At 55.8% G+C, this 19,875-nt stretch overlaps 8 protein-coding genes across 8 annotated transcripts; 4 read left to right on the top strand and 4 right to left on the bottom strand.

The window, feature by feature from the left end:
* Positions 1–62: 62 nt before the first annotated feature.
* Positions 63–635, bottom strand: GCG54_00003324 (uncharacterized protein; the record flags this gene model as incomplete). Its single annotated transcript, XM_045403397.1, has 2 exons — positions 63–410; positions 465–635. The coding sequence occupies 2 exons, from the start codon at positions 633–635 to the stop codon at positions 63–65; spliced, it is 519 nt and encodes a 172-aa protein (XP_045261678.1).
* Positions 636–1,396: 761 nt separating this feature from the next.
* On the top strand, positions 1,397–3,475 carry GCG54_00003323 (uncharacterized protein; the record flags this gene model as incomplete). The annotated part of the gene is made up of 3 exons (XM_045403396.1): positions 1,397–1,535; positions 1,606–3,172; positions 3,262–3,475. 3 exons carry the CDS (start codon positions 1,397–1,399, stop codon positions 3,473–3,475), a joined length of 1,920 nt encoding a protein of 639 aa, XP_045261677.1.
* A 183-nt stretch (positions 3,476–3,658) lies between these two features.
* GCG54_00003322 (3-oxoacyl-[acyl-carrier-protein] reductase FabG) lies at positions 3,659–4,496 on the bottom strand (the record flags this gene model as incomplete). Its single annotated transcript, XM_045403395.1, has 2 exons — positions 3,659–4,385; positions 4,435–4,496. 2 exons carry the CDS (start codon positions 4,494–4,496, stop codon positions 3,659–3,661), a joined length of 789 nt encoding a protein of 262 aa, XP_045261676.1.
* A 1,338-nt stretch (positions 4,497–5,834) lies between these two features.
* Positions 5,835–8,906, top strand: GCG54_00003321 (Hypoxia up-regulated protein 1; the record flags this gene model as incomplete). The annotated part of the gene is made up of 1 exon (XM_045403394.1): positions 5,835–8,906. The coding sequence occupies one exon, from the start codon at positions 5,835–5,837 to the stop codon at positions 8,904–8,906; it is 3,072 nt and encodes a 1,023-aa protein (XP_045261675.1).
* A 1,308-nt stretch (positions 8,907–10,214) lies between these two features.
* On the top strand, positions 10,215–11,730 carry GCG54_00003320 (putative aspartic-type endopeptidase; the record flags this gene model as incomplete). The annotated part of the gene is made up of 4 exons (XM_045403393.1): positions 10,215–10,475; positions 10,508–10,638; positions 10,706–10,833; positions 10,901–11,730. 4 exons carry the CDS (start codon positions 10,215–10,217, stop codon positions 11,728–11,730), a joined length of 1,350 nt encoding a protein of 449 aa, XP_045261674.1.
* Positions 11,731–12,707: 977 nt separating this feature from the next.
* Positions 12,708–13,320, bottom strand: GCG54_00003319 (uncharacterized protein; the record flags this gene model as incomplete). The annotated part of the gene is made up of 3 exons (XM_045403392.1): positions 12,708–13,011; positions 13,087–13,176; positions 13,253–13,320. 3 exons carry the CDS (start codon positions 13,318–13,320, stop codon positions 12,708–12,710), a joined length of 462 nt encoding a protein of 153 aa, XP_045261673.1.
* Positions 13,321–17,502: 4,182 nt separating this feature from the next.
* GCG54_00003318 (40S ribosomal protein S25) lies at positions 17,503–17,948 on the bottom strand (the record flags this gene model as incomplete). Its single annotated transcript, XM_045403391.1, has 3 exons — positions 17,503–17,528; positions 17,590–17,877; positions 17,924–17,948. 3 exons carry the CDS (start codon positions 17,946–17,948, stop codon positions 17,503–17,505), a joined length of 339 nt encoding a protein of 112 aa, XP_045261672.1.
* A 589-nt stretch (positions 17,949–18,537) lies between these two features.
* Positions 18,538–19,428, top strand: GCG54_00003317 (40S ribosomal protein S5; the record flags this gene model as incomplete). Its single annotated transcript, XM_045403390.1, has 3 exons — positions 18,538–18,677; positions 18,799–18,982; positions 19,111–19,428. 3 exons carry the CDS (start codon positions 18,538–18,540, stop codon positions 19,426–19,428), a joined length of 642 nt encoding a protein of 213 aa, XP_045261671.1.
* Between the last annotated feature and the right edge of the window lie 447 nt (positions 19,429–19,875).

Below are 19,875 nucleotides of genomic sequence, written 5' to 3'. Positions count from 1 at the left end.
CGAACTTAACGGAAGAACGTCCTGTCTTGAGCAAGCTCATCTTATCGTTCGATACAACCTCTTCAGCGCGCAACATCAAACCCGGGCCACGTCCGAAGCTCAGCAACCAAATCCACAAAATCCTCGTCTCCCGCGTGCGCCCTCTTTTCGAATGCGTGGTAGTTCTCTTTGGCCCACGCCAGCTCCTCTCCGGCGGCCGGGATCATGAAACTGGCCTTCATGCCCGCAATGAGCTCCCCCGTGATGAAGACGGCTCTCAGCTCAAGCTCTGGTGGCGGCAGCTTTCCATCTGCGACGTCTGGATGAACTATGCGTGCCCACGCCGCGCGGATCTCCCCGCAGAGGGCATAGAAATCCTCTCGAGTGCGCGAGCCCTTGCGGGTGCGGCCTGTGATGCGGTTCGAATGACGCTATGCTATTGTGTTAGTATTGTTTGGAGTGGGTGACCCAAGAGGTCAACGAACCCGTTTGCCGCCAACGTATGTTGGCTTGTTTGAGGTGTCTACGAAGACGACATTGATAAACATGCGCGGGACGGTGAACCTTTTGCTATGGAGTTCTGTGATTGCTTCGGCGAGGGCGTCTTGCTGGGGCTGGCTCAAAGGAGTTGCGTGGGCGACTTCGTAGAGAGGCATGGTTGTATCTGCACTGGATGTGTTGTTGGATTAAAACAAGGATATGAATTATCTTGTACGGGTTTGATGCCCCTTTGCAGGTTGTTGTCAACTCGTCATCCGTTTGGATACAGACATGTGGATGAGGCAATTCGGTGTTGGATCGGAGCAGTGAGATTAATAATGCTGGTGCATACTTTTGACCGCGGCTTCTTCAACCCCGCGTTGAGTAAGCCGCTCAGGCAGGTTTGATCGTGCCGATGTTGACGATCATGAGACCGCTTACTTTTCATGTGCCCCTACGGCTACGATTTCCGAGGCGATGCATGTTAGTCAGATGAGTTTAGTTAAAACATCTGTCGGTACTGGAACTCATACTGTCCCCTCTCTGGTATCTCAGTCCCCCCCTCTCTGTCTAGGCAGGACGTACACGGAACGGAACATTTCGCATTGTTTGTTCAAGTTTAAGACTATTTGAGTGGCTGATTGTACAATCGCCTCGTCTGTTCAATGCAAGAAGCGTACAAAAGTCATTTTACTTTCTTTCAGAGCCGGCCTCTAATTGTGGAAATCTTGCAGAATGGCGCATTTAAGTCGAGGATCTGTGAGACAACGGCAGCTGTGGATGAGAGACATGTTATATGCCCCTCATCCCCTGCAGCGTGGGCCCTAGTTGCATGCAATTCTACCAACTAGCAGTGAGATCTCGTCTCATGGCCAAATTAGGCTAAGCACCTCCTCAAACCGGCATCTTCGCGATTGCCAAGTCTCCTCTGCGCAAGATGGCTGAGGCCGTGGGTGCACTCTTGTGTTACGAGCCTTTACCGCCTGGAAAATGGACTCGCATCTTGCTCCTCGAACCGGGAACTTTCGAGGACCCCATAAAGTGCTCGTTACGCTCCGTAGCATTCTACGACACAGGTGATCATCCAAAATAATGTGGACTATGGCAATGCATGAAGCCAAGTTTGCTAATCAGTCGCTTCGATAGAGCCTTATGAAGCAATTTCTTATGTCTGGGGAAACCTCGATGAGGTCCAGACTATAAACTGCCATGGAGTCTCAGTTGCCGTCACTGCAAACCTCTTCCAAGCCCTTCGTCAAGTCAGACATCCCACCGAGCAGCGTCACCTCTGGGTCGACGCTCTCTGCATGAACCAGCATGACAAGTTCGAGAAGAGCTCTCAAGTCAACATCATGGGCGAAATCTACTCCCAGGCCAAACAAGTCCTCATTTGCTTCGGCGACGACGACCAAAACGGCCGCGCCGCAGAAGAAGCGTTCAGCGTCATCCGCGACTTCAACCTCGTCGCCGCAAAGCACATGAGGCACTTTGAAATCTCGCCGCACACCATCAAGCGATGGGCGCCCCCGGACGGCAGCTACGGCAACGTCACGCGAGCGCGGCTGCAGAGCGCCGTGGACATGCTGAACCGCCCCTGGTTCGAGCGCGTCTGGGTTCTCCAGGAGGTCGGGCTCGCCCGGCGCGCGCTGCTCGCGTACGGCAGGTCGACGGTGGACTTCACCGAGGTCCTGGACTTCGTCGCGGCGTGGGTGCGGAACAACCAGATCACGCGCGGCCTCGTCTTCAAGGCAGGCCACATCATCAGCCTGTTCCGGTTCGTCTGGGCGACGTTCACGGAGGACGTCGAGGAGTCATGGTACTCGTCCTCGCACATTCTGAAGAGGATTGCGCGGCTGCAGAGGGATGGCGGCGTACTGGAACTTGAGGATGTGCTTTTCCGTGCGAGGGGCGGGCAGCGGGCCTCGGATAAGAGGGATCTCGTGTATGCCTTCCTCGGGCATCCTCGTGCGAGGTCGAGCGATGGAGAGCTTTTGATCGAGGCTGATTATACCAGGACGTTGCCAGAGCTGAAGTTTTGCCTGTACTCGCACATGAGCTCCCGTTCCCTGCGGTTTCTTGGCCTGATTTGGCATCGGTTTCCTAAAGACCTGATTGAGGGGCCCTCGTGGTGCCCTCGGTTGAACAGCCGACGACACTGGACGATCAACAACAGATATGACGCTTCTCGGGGCGTGGAACACACTGCAACAGGCTCTATTGTAGAGGGTTCTTGTCTTCAGGTTCACGCATACATCCTTGACAGCATCCATCTCTGCAGTGAGATATGCGGAACGGTCATTGGAAGAGAGCGCACCGAGGAAGACGACAAGTCGGCGGAGGATGTCAAAGTCAGTGTGGACCTTGCAAGATCTCTCCTCTCCCAAGAGCCGAGCATCATCCAGGAATACTGGGATATTCTGGAGACGACCGAGGTGGACGTCGGATTGATGTATCCTGACAAAGCCCTTGCTTTTGCTTGCACGATCTTGCATGCTGTACAGACTGAGAGCACGCTTCCAAGATGTGGAGCGATTGCTCGGAGCTTTGTCGAGTATTGCCAGGCGAAATGCCCACTCATATACGACTACCTCAGCCGGAAAAGCTGGCTCCGGACGTGGAATTCCGCGGCAGATCCGCGGACCGTTTCATTTGTGGAGCGGGCTGTGAGATGCTGTAATGGTGATAGATTCTTCACAACCGAGGGCGGGTTCTGGTACGTGATCTGATTACTTACTGGACCGACTGAAATGCGAGTGCGCTTACACTCTCGAGCCTAACTGACACTGAAGTCATATGATTTAGCGGAACAGGGACACCTCTGATCCAACCCGGCGACTTGATTTGTGTTGTTCCCACTGTTCAACCGCCTCTGATAATCAGGCCAGTCGCTGGGGATCAAGAGAAGTACCATATCCTTGGGTCATGCTATGTTCATGGAATGATGTACGGTGAGATGTGGCAAGGTACAGCCTCTAAGAAGAAAGTCCTCAAGCAAACGCTGGTCGAGTTCATTTGAAAACCCCTCGGCATCTCCAGGCATTGCCCGACTCAAATTGTTAGAATCCGACGTGGTAAACGGGTTAGTTGCCATTCACCACAAAGACTCGTGGGTTCCAAAAGAAAGTTGCTAAAGATATTAATATAGAAGAATGAGCCGTCGTAGACCCTCTGCCGGCATAGCAGAGTCCGACTGTTGAGTTCACTTCAGACCGCCGCTCAACAAGATACTCTGGCCCGTCAGGTACCCAGTCTTGCACAGCATGATCACGACGTTGGCGCACTCCTGCGGAGTTCCCAGTCTGCCAACGGAGATGTTCTTCACATCTCCCGGCGTGCCCTCGACGCGCTTCTCGTCGGGTATCATGCCAGTCTCGCCAATCATGGCCGGCGCTACATCGTTCAGCGTGACCCCGTCCTTGGCATGCTTAGAAGCCAGGTTCTTCATCAGCCCAGTCATTCCGGCTTTGCTGGCGGCGTAGTGACAGCCGTTGATGCCGCCCCCAATGGCAGAGATGGACGACACGAAGATGATGCGGCCCCAATGCTGCGCAGCCATGTGGGGCATGGCGAGTTTGCAGAGCAGAAATGAAGCGCGGAGGTTGATGGAGTACGTAAAGTCGAACTCTTCGAGAGAGATGTTCTCCAGCTGCGGGTTTGCCTTGTTGTTGAAGCCAGCCGTGCCGGCGTTGGAGACGAGGATATCGGGGTGTTGCCCGTGCTCGTCGAGGATTTGCGCGAAAAGCTCTTCGATGCCTTTGGATGAAGACATGTCGACCACATGACACGATATTCGCCTGCCCATAGTCTGCTCTAAGCGGAGGTCGTTTTGAAGGTCCGAGAGCTTGCTCCGGGTACCTTCAGACGAACAGGTCAGGGCCAAGTGCGCCCCGTTGGCAAAGAGCTCTCTAGCGCAAGCACCTCCAATTCTATGCAAACTCAGAATTTGGTTGTAAGAAGACTGACGGAGTTCCTTACCCACCAGAAGCGCCGGTGACGAGAGCAAGCCGGCCCTTGACTTCGTTATCGACCGGCCCCATGCTGGATGTGGGGTACAACCGAGGCAAGGGAGAGGACACAAGGTTTAGGTGGTCTTTAAGCACCTCAACGTATATTCAAGTTAAGAAAAATAAAATCCAAAGATTTCTTTGTAAGCGTGTTTCCAAACCAAACGTTTTGGAATGGCTGGAGTTGATAAAGTGACGGGCTTGCTCTCCAGCGAGCTCAACGACTTGGATCTTGACCCCGCCATTAGCTGCCCCACTGCAGCTTTGCTACCCCGCCATCTCCAATATGTAATGAAAGTCAAAGATAGTGGCTAGCCAAATCCAGATCTCACATTGGCATTGGACCTCAAGAGAATAATAGCGACCTTTAGTGTTCTTGTTGAAAATGCGCAAAATTGGCTGCCTCTCGAAGTTTGAGCTTTACCAGCCATGATTTGCATGATTCCACGTAAACTTGCATGGTGGGTGGGGTTGTGTTAGTACCAGGTTGACAACGAATGTCTTGGCTGGACTACGGCCCTGAACCTCCGCCGTCCCAAATTGTAATGGGCAGGGCAGTTCAACCCATGCCCCAGCGTCCGGGGTTCTTCCTAGCAAGAATCGCGAAGCTTCCATGTGGCTTTGTACGGACCACATTCTGCAGCTGCCCTGGTCCGCCAGCAAGAACCCAAGAGAAACCCGTCTCGACTACAATGCAAACAGGTGTAATAACGAGTTTTTCGATGTCCACGGCTACTGACCGCTTTGAATGGTGTCATTAGTCACGTAACCTTTAGGTAATGCCTCGCCCGTGAGAGCATCATTGTTGACATAGACTTATGCGATGGAAGCTCGGCGTCTGCCCCTTGACTGTGGCTTGACCGAGCCCAAGAGCCCCACTCATCGCCGGGGAGCCACCACCAACTCCCGGGCCTAAAGCTTATCGCGCCAATCGTGTGCTTATCGTGGATTCAGCCTTGCAGCTTGCTGGGAGTTTGCGCCACAACTTTTTTTTTCTTACAGCTGTCCTCTTCGCCTGGACAGGTAAGCCATTAGCACGAGGGGACCACTAACCTTGCCGAGAAGGACCCAGTCTGGGGATGGCACCGTAGCGAATCCAGTAGAGGACACCTTCACGTCTCTTTTTTTGACGACCCTCTGTGCTGTCCATATCCTCTCTGCTTCTGGGTCATAACTGCGACGAGACCTCCCCTTCCTTTCTTGTCTCGCTCTTGTTTTTGTTTACGTCTCGTTCTCTACATCCACCGCGCAGTCGAGTCTCCCAAGCCTCTCGCCGGGACTCATCCAGCAGTCCCTGTAGGCACCACCAACCGAACCCGTCTCTACGAATAACCGTATACGCAGCGCCCTTGGGCGCAACCCACCCACACAATGGCGCAACGAATGCCCTCGCCGTTGAGGATACTCCTCGGCTGCGTTTTTTTCTTTTCTGCCCAGGTCTTTGCCGTCTCTGCAGTCCTTGGTGTTGACCTTGGTACCGAGTACATCAAGGCCGCCCTGGTCAAGCCTGGCATTCCCCTCGACATTGTCCTGACCAAGGACTCCCGCCGCAAGGAGATCTCCGCCGTCACCTTCAAGCCCCTCTCGAGCGGCCCCAAGTCAGGATCCTTCCCCGAGAGACTCTACGGCTCCGACGCCGTCGCCCTCGCCGCCAGATTCCCCCACGATGTCTACCCCAACCTGAAGACCATCCTCGGTCTCACCGTCGACCACCCCATTGTCCAGGAGTACGCTGCCCGACACCCCGCCCTGCAGCTCGAGAAGAACAAGGAGCGAGGAACAGCTGCGTTCAAGAGCAAGTCTTTTACCGAGGAAGAGGAGGCATGGCTGGTCGAGGAGTTGCTGGCCATGGAGCTTCAGGCGATCCAGAAGAACGCCGAGGTCGCTGCCGGTGCCGGAACCGCCGTCCGTTCCATGGTCCTCACCGTGCCTCCTTACTTCACCATTGAGGAGAAGCGCGCCATTCAGGCCGCTGCTGACCTCGCCGGCCTCAAGGTTCTCAGCCTCATCAGCGACGGTCTCGCCGTCGGCCTCAACTACGCCACCTCCCGCCAGTTCCCCAACATCAACGAGGGCGCAAAGCCCGAGTACCACCTCGTCTTCGACATGGGCGCCGGTTCCACCAAGGCCACTGTCATGAAGTTCCAGAGCCGTACCGTCAAGGATGTTGGCAAGTACAACAAGACCGTTCAGGAGGTTGCCGTTCTGGGCTCCGGCTGGGACAGGACCCTGGGCGGTGATGCTCTGAACTCTCTCATCATTGACGACATGGTCTCTCAATTCGTCGAGTCCAAGGGCGCGCAGAAGGTGTCTGCCCAGTCTGAGAAGGTCAAGACTCACGGCCGCGCCATCGCGAAGCTTACCAAGGAAGCGGAGCGCTTGCGCCACGTCCTCAGCGCCAACACCCAGACCGGCGCCAGCTTCGAGGGTCTCTACGAGGACGTCGATTTCAAGTACAAGATCAGCCGTGCTGACTTTGAGAAGATGGCCGAGGGCCACGCCGCCCGTGTCGGTGCGGTTGTTCAGAACGCCCTCAAGATGGCCGGGCTCGAGCTCTCCGACCTCACCTCTGTCATTCTCCACGGTGGTGCTTCCCGCACGCCCTTCGTCCAGAAGGAGCTGGAGACTGTCGTTGGCTCTGCCGAGAAGATCCGCAGCAACGTCAACTCAGACGAGTCCGCCGTCTTCGGCGCTGGCTTTCGCGCTGCTGAGTTGAGCCCCAGCTTCCGTGTCAAGGAGATCCGCATCTCTGAGGGTGCCAACTTTGCCTCTGGCATGAAGTGGACCAACGCCAAGGACAAGCTCCAGCACCAGCGTCTGTGGTCTCCCATCTCTCCTCAGGGCGGTGTCGCTAAGGACGTCACCTTCACCAACCACGACGACTTCTCCGTCACGTTCTACCAACAGGTCGACTCTGCCGAGCAGGACACCAAGATTCTGACTACCAAGAACCTCACCGCCACCGTCGCGCAGCTCAAGGAGAAGTACTCCTGCGTTGACAGCGATATCCACTTCAAGGTCGGTGTCAAGCTTAGCAGCGAGAACGGCGAGGTCGAGGTGACCAAGGCCACTGTTGAGTGCGAGGCCGACGCTCCTGAGAAGGAGGGCTTCGTTGACGGCGTCAAGAACCTGTTCGGTTTTGGTAAGAAGGACCAGAAGGTCATGGACGGCGAGGATGGCGCTGAGTCCGAGTCCGCCTCTTCTGAGTCTTCCTCCACCACCGCTTCCACCGCGACTGACGCTACCTCCGCCTCGTCCTCCCCCGTTCCCAGTGACGCGGCTGCCGATGGCAAGGAGGCCGTTCCCAAGAAGGAGCTTGTCGTCATCTCCGTCGACTTCACCCTCGAGAAGACTGGTCGTCCTGAGATCTCCCGCGATGAGCTGGTGAAGTCCAAGGATCGTCTCAAGGCATTCGAAGCTTCCGACAAGGCTCGCCGTCTGAGAGAGGAGGCCCTGAACCAGCTCGAAGGCTTCACTTACAAGGTCCGCGACCTCCTCGAGAACGAGGCTTTTATTGCCGTTTCCACTGAAAAGGAGCGTGCCACCCTGGAGAAGAAGAACAGCGAGGCCAGCGACTGGCTCTACGAGGACGGCGCCGATGCCACCAAGGACGAGCTCAAGAAGAAGTACAAGGAGCTCCACGACCCCGTCTCCAAGATCCAGAAGAGGAGCGAGGAGGCCGCGAAGCGCCCCGAGCTTATCCAGGCTCTTAAGGACGCGCTGAACTCTACCCAGTCCTTCGTCGGCAACATCAAGAAGCAGATTGACGAGTATGACGCGTGGCACGCCTCGGCCTCTGCTGCGTCCCCTTCCTCCACCGAGACTCCCGCTCCCTCTGCCGACTTTGACGACCTCGAGGATGGCGAGGACAAGGAGCGCAAGATGGAAGATGTCGTCAAGGAGAAGGGACCCGTCCCTCCCCTGTACAAGCGCGAGGACATTGACGTCGTCGAGGATCTGTACGACGACACCCTCAAGTGGCTCAAGCAGATGGAGGAGAAGCAGGACGCCCTCGCCGCGACCGCCGACCCCGTCCTCCTCGTCAAGGACCTCCAAGCTAAGCGCGATAAGCTCGACAAGGCGGGCATGGACCTCGCCATGAAGGGCGTCAAGCACTTTGAGCAGAAGTCCAAGAAGGCGAGCAAGAGCGCCGCCAAGAACAAGAAGACCAAGTCGGCCACCTCTTCCTCGACTACCAACACCGCCACTGCGTCCACCGAGTCGGACAACGGGAAGTCCACCACCACCATCCCCGCCAAGAGCTCCGCCACCGAGCCGGAAGCAGCTGGCCGCACCGTTGAGCTGCCTGGTGGCGGCAGCTACGTTCAATACGGCGGCGACGGCGAGGCGCCGACCGACGAGGAGCTGGAGGAGATTTTGAAGAAGTTTGAGCAGCACCAGGGACCCCCTCCGCCCAAGGAGGAGGTGCACGATGAGCTGTAAAGAGGTTGTAGACGAGGGGGTTTTGCTTTGAAGTTTAAGCATACATACAATACCTAGGCGTTTAGCAGATGAATTTAAAAAGTCAAGACATTGTGGCTCGCATTTTGCTCCGTGAAGTCTCAAGTCGGCTGTGTTAAACTGGTTCACTCTTTACTACGTTATTCAACCATGGACATAGGTGAGCCTGCTTGCACTCTGCAACGTCACGGATGTCATGGTTCGGGAGAAAAGGCCAAATAGTACCAAGAGAAACCAGTAACGGCAATAAAAAGTTCTCATTTCAAGAAGCCGAGATGGGCGAGTGAATACGCCATGAGTAGCAAACACTCACCATCGCGCCCCGAAATAGTCACAGGTAACGCAGGTAACCTAGGCTGCCGATCGCCTCTTCTCGTCAATTTGTCAGTCCCCAGCCCCCCAAACATCACCACTTTCTCCTCCCGCATGACTGTCCTCGTCCAACCTAGTCATCGCCAAAAAAACGGCCCGACCCATAACCACCGAGTCCCCCTTTTGCCCGTACCCGTACCACAAGATAATCAACAACATACCCATCTCACGAGCAAACCATCGCCAGCAAGGTCCCTCCGGGGAAACACACCCGCCGGTCCCGGCTCAACCCTCGGCGCACACTTTCACCTTCTCGATAGGATGACAGAGTAAACATAATTAACAATCATCGATATTCTTTCATCGCCTTCTAGTCAAACACAACCACGCTGCTTCCAAAAAGCCTGCATTTTTCCTCTTCGTCAAACAAACCCTCCGCTTGCCCATCTAACCATCGCACAGTGAGACCACATGATAAGACAACACCAACAATCAAATCACCCCCTGAATCACCTTCCCTTCAAAACCACAACTTGTCTTTTCCTTGCCTCTTTAGTTGCCCTTTCCCACACAACCACACGCGAGACGGGTGTCTGCACCGGCAGTTGGACCCGCTGCGCCCCCGTAACACACTGAAAGGGCAATACGCGATCGTCCAGGCAGGGAAAGACAAACTTCTTTTTTCCCATCTCGCTAGCCCAACACACGCCAGAAGGCTCTTCTCTGCACGAGACAAGGCAAACAAACGCACAAATGTCGCTCGCTGGCAGATGAGATCACCGTCTTTTGCGGGGGTGGCCTCCTATCGGTCTCAAAGTGTCATATAATACGGTTGCGAGACATCAGGCCATGAAGGGATGTATGTTTGTGTTGTTCATATATAAATGAAGCCGACGGGACCTATCTTGACGACGCTGTCATTCCATCCAGAGAGTCTCTCAAGCACCGTGATCATTCCTGCCCAAGTTCATCACCATAATGACGCCCAAAGCAATGCTGCTCTCCCTTATCCAACTCGCGTGCTTCGCCACAGCCACCCCGGCGCCCGCCGGCGCCGCCGTCCCGCCCCGTGGCCAATCCCTCACGATCCCCGTCCGCGCCAACCCGCACCATGTCCCCGACGGCCCCGCCGAGCTCGCAGCCGCCTACCGCAGGTGGAACATGCCCGTGCCGGAGGGCCTGAAGACGCACCTCCTCGCCCGACGGGCTGGGTACTCCGGCAAGTCTCCTCCCTCCCCCGTTTCCGACGCCCGATCAACCACTAACAAGAGCTGAACCAAACAGCTGGCATCGCGCCCGCCGCGAGCACCGCGAACAACGACGCCTGGCTTAGCGAGATCTACCTCGGCACGCCCGACGCGCAGCCCGTCTCCGTGAAAATCGACTCCGGCGTCTCAGACTTGTAACTCATCCTTCCCAGGCAAACCAGTTCCCCCTTCCTGACGTCAAAAACTAACGTCGCCCCTCAGCTGGCTCTTCTCCACTGACACCCAATTCCCAAAGTCCATCGCGACGGCCAGCAGACCAAACCTTTACGACCCCTCAAAGTCCCAAGCAAGCCAAGAACTCCAAGACTTCAGCTGGAACCTCACAGATGGTCCGCCGCCCCCATCCACCTTTACCCCCCAACCACACTTTGCTAACAAAAACGCCCCCTTCCTCAGATGACACCAGCAGCGTCTCGGGCAAGGTCTACTTCGACAACCTCCGCATCGGCGAGGTCACCGACCAAAACTGGTTCAACATCACAAACGCAACAATCCAGTCCGCCGTCGACGCCACCGGCCACTTCGCAGTCGACCAGACCGGCCTCGGCGGCGTTCTCGGCATCGCAAAGTCCGGCCCCTCCTCCGTCCAGCCCACCATGCCCACCATGATGGACCGCCTCAAGCAGGACCTGCACTATCCCTCCATCTGCGCCGACTTGCGCCACAACTCCTCTCTCGGCTTCTTCGACTTCGGCTCCGGCCGCAGCGGTGACAGCGCCGCCCTCGTCGACGAGCCGCCCGTCCCCGGGTCCCCGCACTGGGACTTCAGGGTTGCCCGCTTCCGCCTGACGTCCATGGCCGATGGCGTTTGGTGGAGCGCGCCCTTCTCCGCGACCGTCGACACGGGGAGCAACCTGCTCCTTATCCCGGGGCAGCTCGTCGCCTTGTACTACGCCGAAATCCCCGGCGCGACATTCGATCCGAGTCTAAGGGCGTGGCTGTTCCCCTGCAACATTGCGTCCGGCATTCCGGATTTCGAGTTTGCTACCACCGGTGGGTTCAACGGGACGTTGCCAAAGGAGTACATCAACCTTGGTCCGGTTTCGAGTAATGACGGCAAGTGCTTCGGTGGGATCCAGCCGAGTGGCAACGACCATGGCATCTTTGGCGGAGTGGTTTTAAAGACGATGTATGTCCAGTTCAATTTTGGCGACACGGGAAGCTTCGTTAGTTTCGGGCCGAAGGGACTCGATGTGTGTTCTTTGACCAACACCTGCAAGCTGTAAGATGAGATTACAGTCCAGACCAAGGACGTCGCGAGGGCGGAAGAATGTAATATTTCGATAGATCGGAATGCGGACTGTTTCAAGTGAGCCAACCCCAGTAATTTGAAGGCCGTTGGAAGAAGGAACTATACTCCCAGCCCTCACTCATCCTTGAATGCTCGCAAACGGCCAGATTCTCTGCCCAAGCCCACCGAGTCGATGTTCAAGCTCGCATCCTGTGTGGAATTTGGCTACGCCGCCAAAATCTGCGTCATCACCTGAGGACCCTTTTGCGCAATGCCAAATGTCATAATGAATCACAGTGAATTCCACTTCTTCCTCTGGTATATACAGATGTTGCCCTCTCCTCTGCTAGTCTCAATGACCAAAGGGCGCCTGTCCACGTATGGACCTCCACTCATGCATGCTATAACTCCCCGACGTGATGGGTAAAAAAATGTGAAGCCCTTGGGGCAGCAACAGAAAAAGCAAAATGCGAACGATTTCGTGGATCAGGAATGTCATGCCTGTTGGTGCCTTGCACAGGCTAGTGGCTGGTATAGCGAGCGATGTCCCGTCACAAGATGTGATCTTCGGCATGCGGTTTTGCCAAGCGCAAGCGAGCAATCCAATATGGAGGTTCCAGTCCCGCGTGAGAAGCACCGAAATTCCAGGGTCGACGTCGCATGTCGGTGAGGCCGTAAATCGCAGAGTGCGGGTATATGCGGGATTGCGCTCGAGCGTTCATGTTAAAAGAGTCCGGTGTCGCAGTCTAAAATAAGGGTTCTCTATCCTCACGCCCGTTCGCGATCACCGTCTGGTAGGGAGAAACCGAGCAAGTCAGCATTTATGGCCTCAAGGAACAAGTGGCCGCCGTGGCTTGCCCGTTGTTGTGGTGGTTGCGGTGCTTGAAGGGGGGACTCAGGCGGGAGGTGGTGGTGGTAGTGGTGGTGGTATCATGGGTATGGTGCGAATTGGCAGATTGTGGGACTAGTTGTTCAGTGTCGGGGAGGGTCGTCGTCAAGGTCATTCTTGCCGACGAATTCGTATTCACCTTCGCTGGCAGTGGGTGTGGGCGGCATGTTCGCCGACGACGGGGCATGAGGCTGGTTCTGGCGCGCCGTACCTGGTCGTGATCTGACCTTCTCGGCCTCCTTGGACAGGGCTGCTACCGCATCATGGGCGGCTTGGCGCTCGGCAGGCTTCTGGGCGGGGCCGTTGCTCTTCAGGCGTTCCTCCATTTCGCGAATGCGACGCTCGAGAGCCTCAAGTTCGTTGGTCTGAGTCTGAACGGTTTGCTTGCTGTGTACCACCGCGTCAATAGTCGGCTCTCAGATTGGCGGTGGGAGAGCTGCCAGAATAATTGCTGCAACGTACCGCTGGACAACCTTCTCGTCGAGGTCGGCAACACTGTTCTCAATGCGGAAAATGTCCATGAGCTCCGCGGAGAAAGAGCGGGCAATAGTACTGCGAGTTGGCAGTCAGTACAGCAGCTCGCTGAGTCTAGTAGCGAACTGGAAGAGTATGAGAAATTGGTACGCACGATTGTGGGCGGCGACCGTTGGGAACCCAGTCGCGGTCGAGCTCAGCGTCGGTCATGTTTTGCGCCATTTCGTCGGTGTTCAACGGGTGGTGAAGGAGACAGCGGTAAGTTGAAGAGTTGAAGTTGGAGGGAAGGACGGCGAGGGACCAGAGAAAGGATATGGCTGGGTTCGCGGTCGACGAAAAGGGAGGGTGATCAGCGACTAGTGGGCGGTTGACAGTATCGACAGGGTGTCTGTCACACTAGTAACCCAGGCACGCGGTTGTAAATGTGCGGTGGGGAGGGTAAGTGAGATAGATGGTGGACAATGATACGGAAGCAAGTTGGAATGCGGTGAAGATGTTGGGAGAATGCGCCGTCGGGAGACGAGGATGAAGGCGGTCGAATAGTTGTTTCGTCTGCAAGCGGCAGGGAAAAGGGGATCACTGGTGGTGCTGTGAGTTGCTACTGGCGAGTGGTGGGAGGTGGTGGGTGCCAGGTCAGGTAGGTAGGTTGGAGGAGAAGAAGGAGAAGGCAGGGAGCAGCAAGTCGGCTTTAGATGTGGGATGAGGTGGACTTTGTAAGACTCGGGGCAAGGAGAGGAGGGGAAGTCAAGTCGGCTTGACCTTGGATCTTGGACGTGGTCATGGATGGACATGGACACTGGACAGTGCAGCAGCTGTCTGCGTGAGACACGACACCAAAGCTCGCTCGACATCCAAGCCAGGCGCGGAGCGGTGCCTGACATCAGGGCCGCCTGTTGGTGCACATGGGTTTTGGATCACCAGCCGGGAATGGTTAAGGGCCAGGCACAGGCGCAAGCATAAGCACAAGCGCAAGCACACACAGTGGTCTTGGTCTGTCTATCTGTACGGTACCTACCCAGAAGAAGGCCAAACGGTGTACCCGACAGGACATGCAATGGGCTCTCCCCCTCTCATGGGCCATGGGCCATGAGGTGGGTGGTGGATGGTTGCTTGGTTCCCGGCGGTGGAGGTGCAATTACCAGGTTACCATCTGTAATCAGCTGCAAAAGGAAAGGCCTCGAGACCCAGTCAATTGGGCGCAGAAGCAGCGAGAAGGGGGGAAGGAGCAGTGGGAGTGGGAGTGTTCATGCGACCAGGACCTGACCGGGACAGGCGATCCAAATCTAAAAATCACCGCAAATGGGTAGCCCGCATGGAGTTGACCGCATAAATTAGGCTCCTGGCATCTTTACAGCGATACATTGTGCACCTTTTTCAGTGATGGCTGCTGGCCAGCAGCAATACTTGTTGGTAGGCGCAGGCACACGTCAACAAGGGGTTTGGGGAGGGGGATCACCCCCCGAAAAGCATGAAGACGACCGAGGGGGGGCTGTTTGAGGCCAGTATCGGGTCTCGACGACTTGGACCGCCGTCCGGACCGCATAGTGCCTTGTGTCGCCGCATTTTAGGTGTAAGCAGTCCCTCAGTCCCCCGCGGGCAGAACTGCCGTCAACAAGCAGGGCAGGTTGGGGCGGCAATGGTGATAATGGTGGATGATCATTGATCAAGAAAGACCAAAGTTCCATATGCAGCTGCCGCCCGACGGACCTGCAGCTCAAGGACCGCGCTATGCTAAGGTAATTAGCGAGGACAATTGCCAGGCCTTGCCCGTCATTAGCGGGGAGCGGGAGACTGCCTTACCTTAAGGTAAGGTAATGTTCCCTCGCCCCTTCCATGTGCAGCTGGGACCCTGGAAAAGAGTACTTCAAAGTACCTTCCTTACGTTCGGCCACATTCCTTCCCTTCACAACGAGATACCTCGGGTACGTACCCCAGACCCTCGAGGCAGGTCACAGGTGGCAGCCCCATCGCGAACGACGCCTCTCCACGAGTCCACGAACACCACCACCAACCAGTCACCAGTAAAGTGACCTAACAGTGCTATCCCACGACACCTTACCTTAAACATCCTTCATTCCCCAGTCCTCGTCTTCTTCATCATGCCCGCAAATTAACCCCTCCATCCCCAAGACGGTCTATCGCTGTCGAAACGAACCAAATCACACGGCCTGTCCTGTTCGTTTCTCTGCACTTTTTTCCCATTTGCATCACTAACTGCAGTTGTTCGGACTTCCTCGCCTCAGCCAGTCAGCTGCGACAAGTCGTCTGGCGCATGCATGCCATGCGCTTTCCCCAACTGTCATTCGCCAGCCACCACATGACGTCCGAGTCTTGCAGCCGCATCATGTGCCAGATCTTTGTCCAGATGAGAGATAACGGAAAGACCCTGCAGATGTGCCGCGACATTGCCGTTCGTCTCTTTGACAATGGAACCTCGACACCCTCGACAAGCATTCTATTCTCCGCCACCTGTTCACCTTGCACAAACCCCCGAGGCCTCGATGTGTGCGACACCAACCATCGTGCGCAACACCATCAGATCTCATCTCACGAACCACCCCTCCTCCAACACTACAGAACGAGGGAAATAGGGGGCAACTTCGCGATTGTCAATTTGACATGACATCAAATTTCGGACCGCCCTAATCAATTTGACTTCCTGGTCAAACCACCCCCAAACTTGATCAAAGCGCCATAGGGAAGTCCCGCCCTAGCGCCCAGCCGCCAACAGCTCTGGTCGTTCTTTAATCTCGCCAACCCTCAATTCCAACCACTCCCGGAGCCCTCATGGACCTCATCCAGGCCTCATCCAACATCTTGGGCACCCGCGCTTGGGGATTTTCCATCTTCTCCCCCTCTTCTCCCACACAGTGTTTCCCTTGTTTCTCTCTCTCCCTGTGAGGCGGCCACGGGGGGCCATGCCCCCTCTTGAGAACAAGCCCAGCGCGAACCTTGCGCGATTCTTGCGTATCCGTATGCCCCTCGCAAGCGCAAGGCAAGGCCGCGCCTTCGTATGATCCAAGTTGCGACAAATGGATAATAAGACACAATGACGCAAACTCCCTTTCTGACATCGACCTTGCCGACTCTCCGAGCTTGGCCAATGCGAGTAATAACCTCTAGCGAGTGACAGATTAACGCGGGGCCTCCGCTCCACTCGCTGTGCACACAATCATAATTACGCGACGGATCGCGAAAATCCGCGCCGCTGGTAAGAAGTCGACGATGATACCACAAGAGAGGTTCCAGTGTGCAAGGGCAGCATGCCTTCCATCGCGTCGGCGAGACTACCGGTTTATTCTACGCCAGAGAACGCCCGAGTGGCGCTAAATGGGGCTCAACTAATATCGCCCTCGTTGCTTCCAGAGTTTGATGAGGAAGCCACTATCGAAAGATTCTATGATGGCCACGCTGCTTGGACACAAAAGCAACGACAACAAGCTTAATCGACCGGACAACGTTTGCAGCTCGTCGCAAAATAAGCTACTCAGCTGCTTCAGCTACATCTGAGGCCGTGTCCGAGTGATTTTGGGAATTTCAATTCCCTCCGCATACCCAAGATCCGAGGGGAGAAGCTGCTCCGATCAGCCCTGCTGTCATTCGCGCGCGATGTCGTTCTCCAGAGTTGAGCCTCCTCCGTGCGCCATGTCCCTAGCGCGTTCGACCGTCGACGACATTCAGACGAGGGGCCCTGCGTCAACGGTATCTTCCGCGTTGTCACAGACAAGATCCAACAGCGATCCGTCCTCTCGGGTCTTGGTGAACGAGCGGAGGTGAGTATTCACCGAGCCATTGCTCTCCTCGGTCAAGGAGCAGCAATACTCAACTCGGCCCCGGCCCATTCTGTCCAGCTTCGCTCGCCCAGGTAATGCTGACGACTTGCCCCGCGCCTGACCGTCGACGCACCAGCGCAGGAACGGCACCCTGATGAGCAATGAGAGGTCCGTCGAGCACCGCAAAGCGTAATTGCCGTGTCATGATTTGCTCTTCAGCAACCGCGGAGAGAGCTCTTTGGCTCCCCGTGTGAAACCTGAAGCTGTCACACGTCCAGGCGCATGTTGACCTTTCATTCGGGCGGATTCTCGGTAGAAGACGACCTCCACAGCCCTGACCATTAGTAGCAAACACATAGGGAACACAGAAAACCTGGGCGACCGTCATTGGGAGGCATGGACTTGTTCATGGTCTATTTTTTGACTGACGAAGCAGCGGATGTACGATCAACTCCGTTCCATTTGCGATGCTAAGCAAATCCGATCCCTAAGGCCCAAGGTATGATGCTTCATCGAGCATCTGTAAAGCCTCCTGACCAGGCAGATGATAAGTGACCAATCCGTCCCAATTGTCCTCCCGATGCCGTTTTTTTACTTTTCGTCATGCATACCAGCTGATGGTTGAAAGGGTTTAGTCAGAGCCACCGACGGCACGGGCTGTGAGAGTGTCAGATGTGGTTGTTTCTCATCACCGAGTGAATAGCTTCCGTCGACGTACTGTAGATCTTCATCTTGCTGTGCTGAACGATGGGCTTGATGATGCCCTTCTCCTCGAGGTCGGCCAGGCACTTGCGGGCCAGGGAGCCGTTGATCTTGAGACGGTCGACCAGGACGGCAACGGTCACCAGGCGGTAGGACTGGACATCCTTGTAGAGCTTGTCGGAGGTGGTCTTGTCGAGGATGACGGCGTGCTGGGCCTTGTCCTTGACCTTTCCCTTGGACCTGCGCGATGCGTGAGTCGGCTTGTCGATGGGTAGAGAGGGGAGGTGGCTCGATGGTCGTCGGTCTTTTCTCGATCGCACAACGCACACACACACACGAATCATACATACCACTACTTCGGGTGTTAGCAAACATTTGGATATCATCGCACCAAGTGGGAAATTATGGTATCAAACGAACCTTCTTCTTTTGCTTCTTAGCTCCAGCAGCGGGCGCCTTCACGGAGAACAGTCAGTAACATGTCTTTTTTTCGCCAAGTCGACAGCATCTCGTCGTCGCCTTCGAATAAGGGCCCGTACCATTTTGTCTGATTTCTGGTTGTCGTCGGTGGGATATCAGGCACCTAGGGCGGGTTTGCGGTGGTGAGTTAAGTTCACTTGGAGGTCGTCGGGAAAGGCGAGCGCCTCCACTCAGACCACCGCGGATTTCACAGGGCTCCAATACCCTAAGAATTTCCTGACGTAATCGCCGCTGATTGGCCCCGATGCGACCAGCGCCCCACTTTCGGCGACGTCGAAGCGTGGGAAAAATTGCAGCCAGCCAGACGAGAAAGCCCTTGTGGGCTGGGCCACCGCATTCGAGGCGAAAATTATCCACAGCTGGGGTGAGATACTGGCTCTTCGACATCTTCACATCCACGACCACCACATTTTCCCCTTCGTTCACTCGAGACTCCCTTTTCCAAGGTTCCCTACTAACCCCCCCAACAAAAGGTCGAGCGAAAATGTCTGACGGCGGTGATATCGAGGTCGAGAACGTCGCCACCTACGACGTCCTTCCCAAGGACGTCGTCAAGGAGGTCGGCAACGTCAAGCTCTTCAACAAGTGGGATTACGATGTTGAGGTCCGCGACATCTCTCTGACGTGAGCCTCTCCCTCCCCCCTCTTTGAGCGCGCACACGAATACGACACGAGAAGAAGAAAAAATTACACAAGACACCACGAGAGAGTACTTGCGATGCTAATTGGGACTTCAATCGAACAGTGACTACATCTCCCTCCGCAACCCTGTCTATGTCACCCACTCCGCTGGCCGCTATGCCGTCAAGCGCTTCCGCAAGGCCAACTGCCCCATCATTGAGCGCCTCACCAACTCCCTCATGATGCACGGCCGCAACAACGGAAAGAAGCTCATGGCCGTCCGCATCGTTGCCCACGCCTTCGAGATCGTACGTCACCCCCGGAACACGTTGAGAACCCCTCGGGAGAAAGCAAAAGCCCCCAATCGCACACACACCACCAAGGGCTTCGCCAACCACGGAAACCAAGACAATCGAAGGCTAACATGCGACACTAGATCCACCTGATGACCGACCAGAACCCCATCCAGATCGCCGTCGACGCCATCGTCAACTGCGGTCCCCGCGAAGACTCCACCCGTATCGGTTCCGCCGGTACCGTCCGTCGCCAGGCCGTCGATGTCTCCCCCCTCCGCCGCGTCAACCAGGCCATCTCCCTCCTCACCACCGGCGCCCGCGAGGCCTCCTTCCGCAACGTCAAGTCCATCGCCGAGTGCCTTGCTGAGGAGCTGATCAACGCCGCCAAGGGCAGCAGCAACTCGTACGCCATCAAGAAGAAGGACGAGCTGGAGCGTGTCGCCAAGTCCAACCGATAAAGGGTTTCGCCACACTTTTCTGTGGTTTCGTCGTCAGGGGAAAAGGGACCTTTACTGCCCGAGCATGGGTTTGTGGGTTTCAATTGCTACTGGGACAAGAGACTGGTTGGGGGACCGGGAGGAGTGCTGGGGTTTGGGAAGGAAAAACACAAACTTCATCACACACTCACGCCTGTGAAGGGAATGTTAGGAGTACCGTCGAAAGAAATGGGACCCTACCTTCTTACGTCGTAAAAAAACTTTGCTTTTTTGGGGACAAACATCAAACGGAGGCGTGGTATTACATTACAGGGCAATCATCATCCTTTTTTTTCTACCTCTTCGTAAAAGGAAAAGTGTATGTGTGTTGCGCCCTTTTGCATTTGCGCGTTCGGGAATGGGGAACGCTGCTACGGCATCTTGTCTCTTACGGCTCTAGGTGGTTTTCCAATACGAAGCCAAGCTCGT

The sequence above is a fragment of the Colletotrichum gloeosporioides genome (assembly GCF_011800055.1).
Source record: "Colletotrichum gloeosporioides strain Lc1 chromosome Unknown consensus_63, whole genome shotgun sequence".
In the NCBI taxonomy this organism is placed as follows: Eukaryota; Fungi; Ascomycota; class Sordariomycetes; order Glomerellales; family Glomerellaceae; genus Colletotrichum; species Colletotrichum gloeosporioides.
Note: the sequence above shows the minus strand (reverse complement) of the source record. Positions and strands in the feature narration are given on the sequence as shown.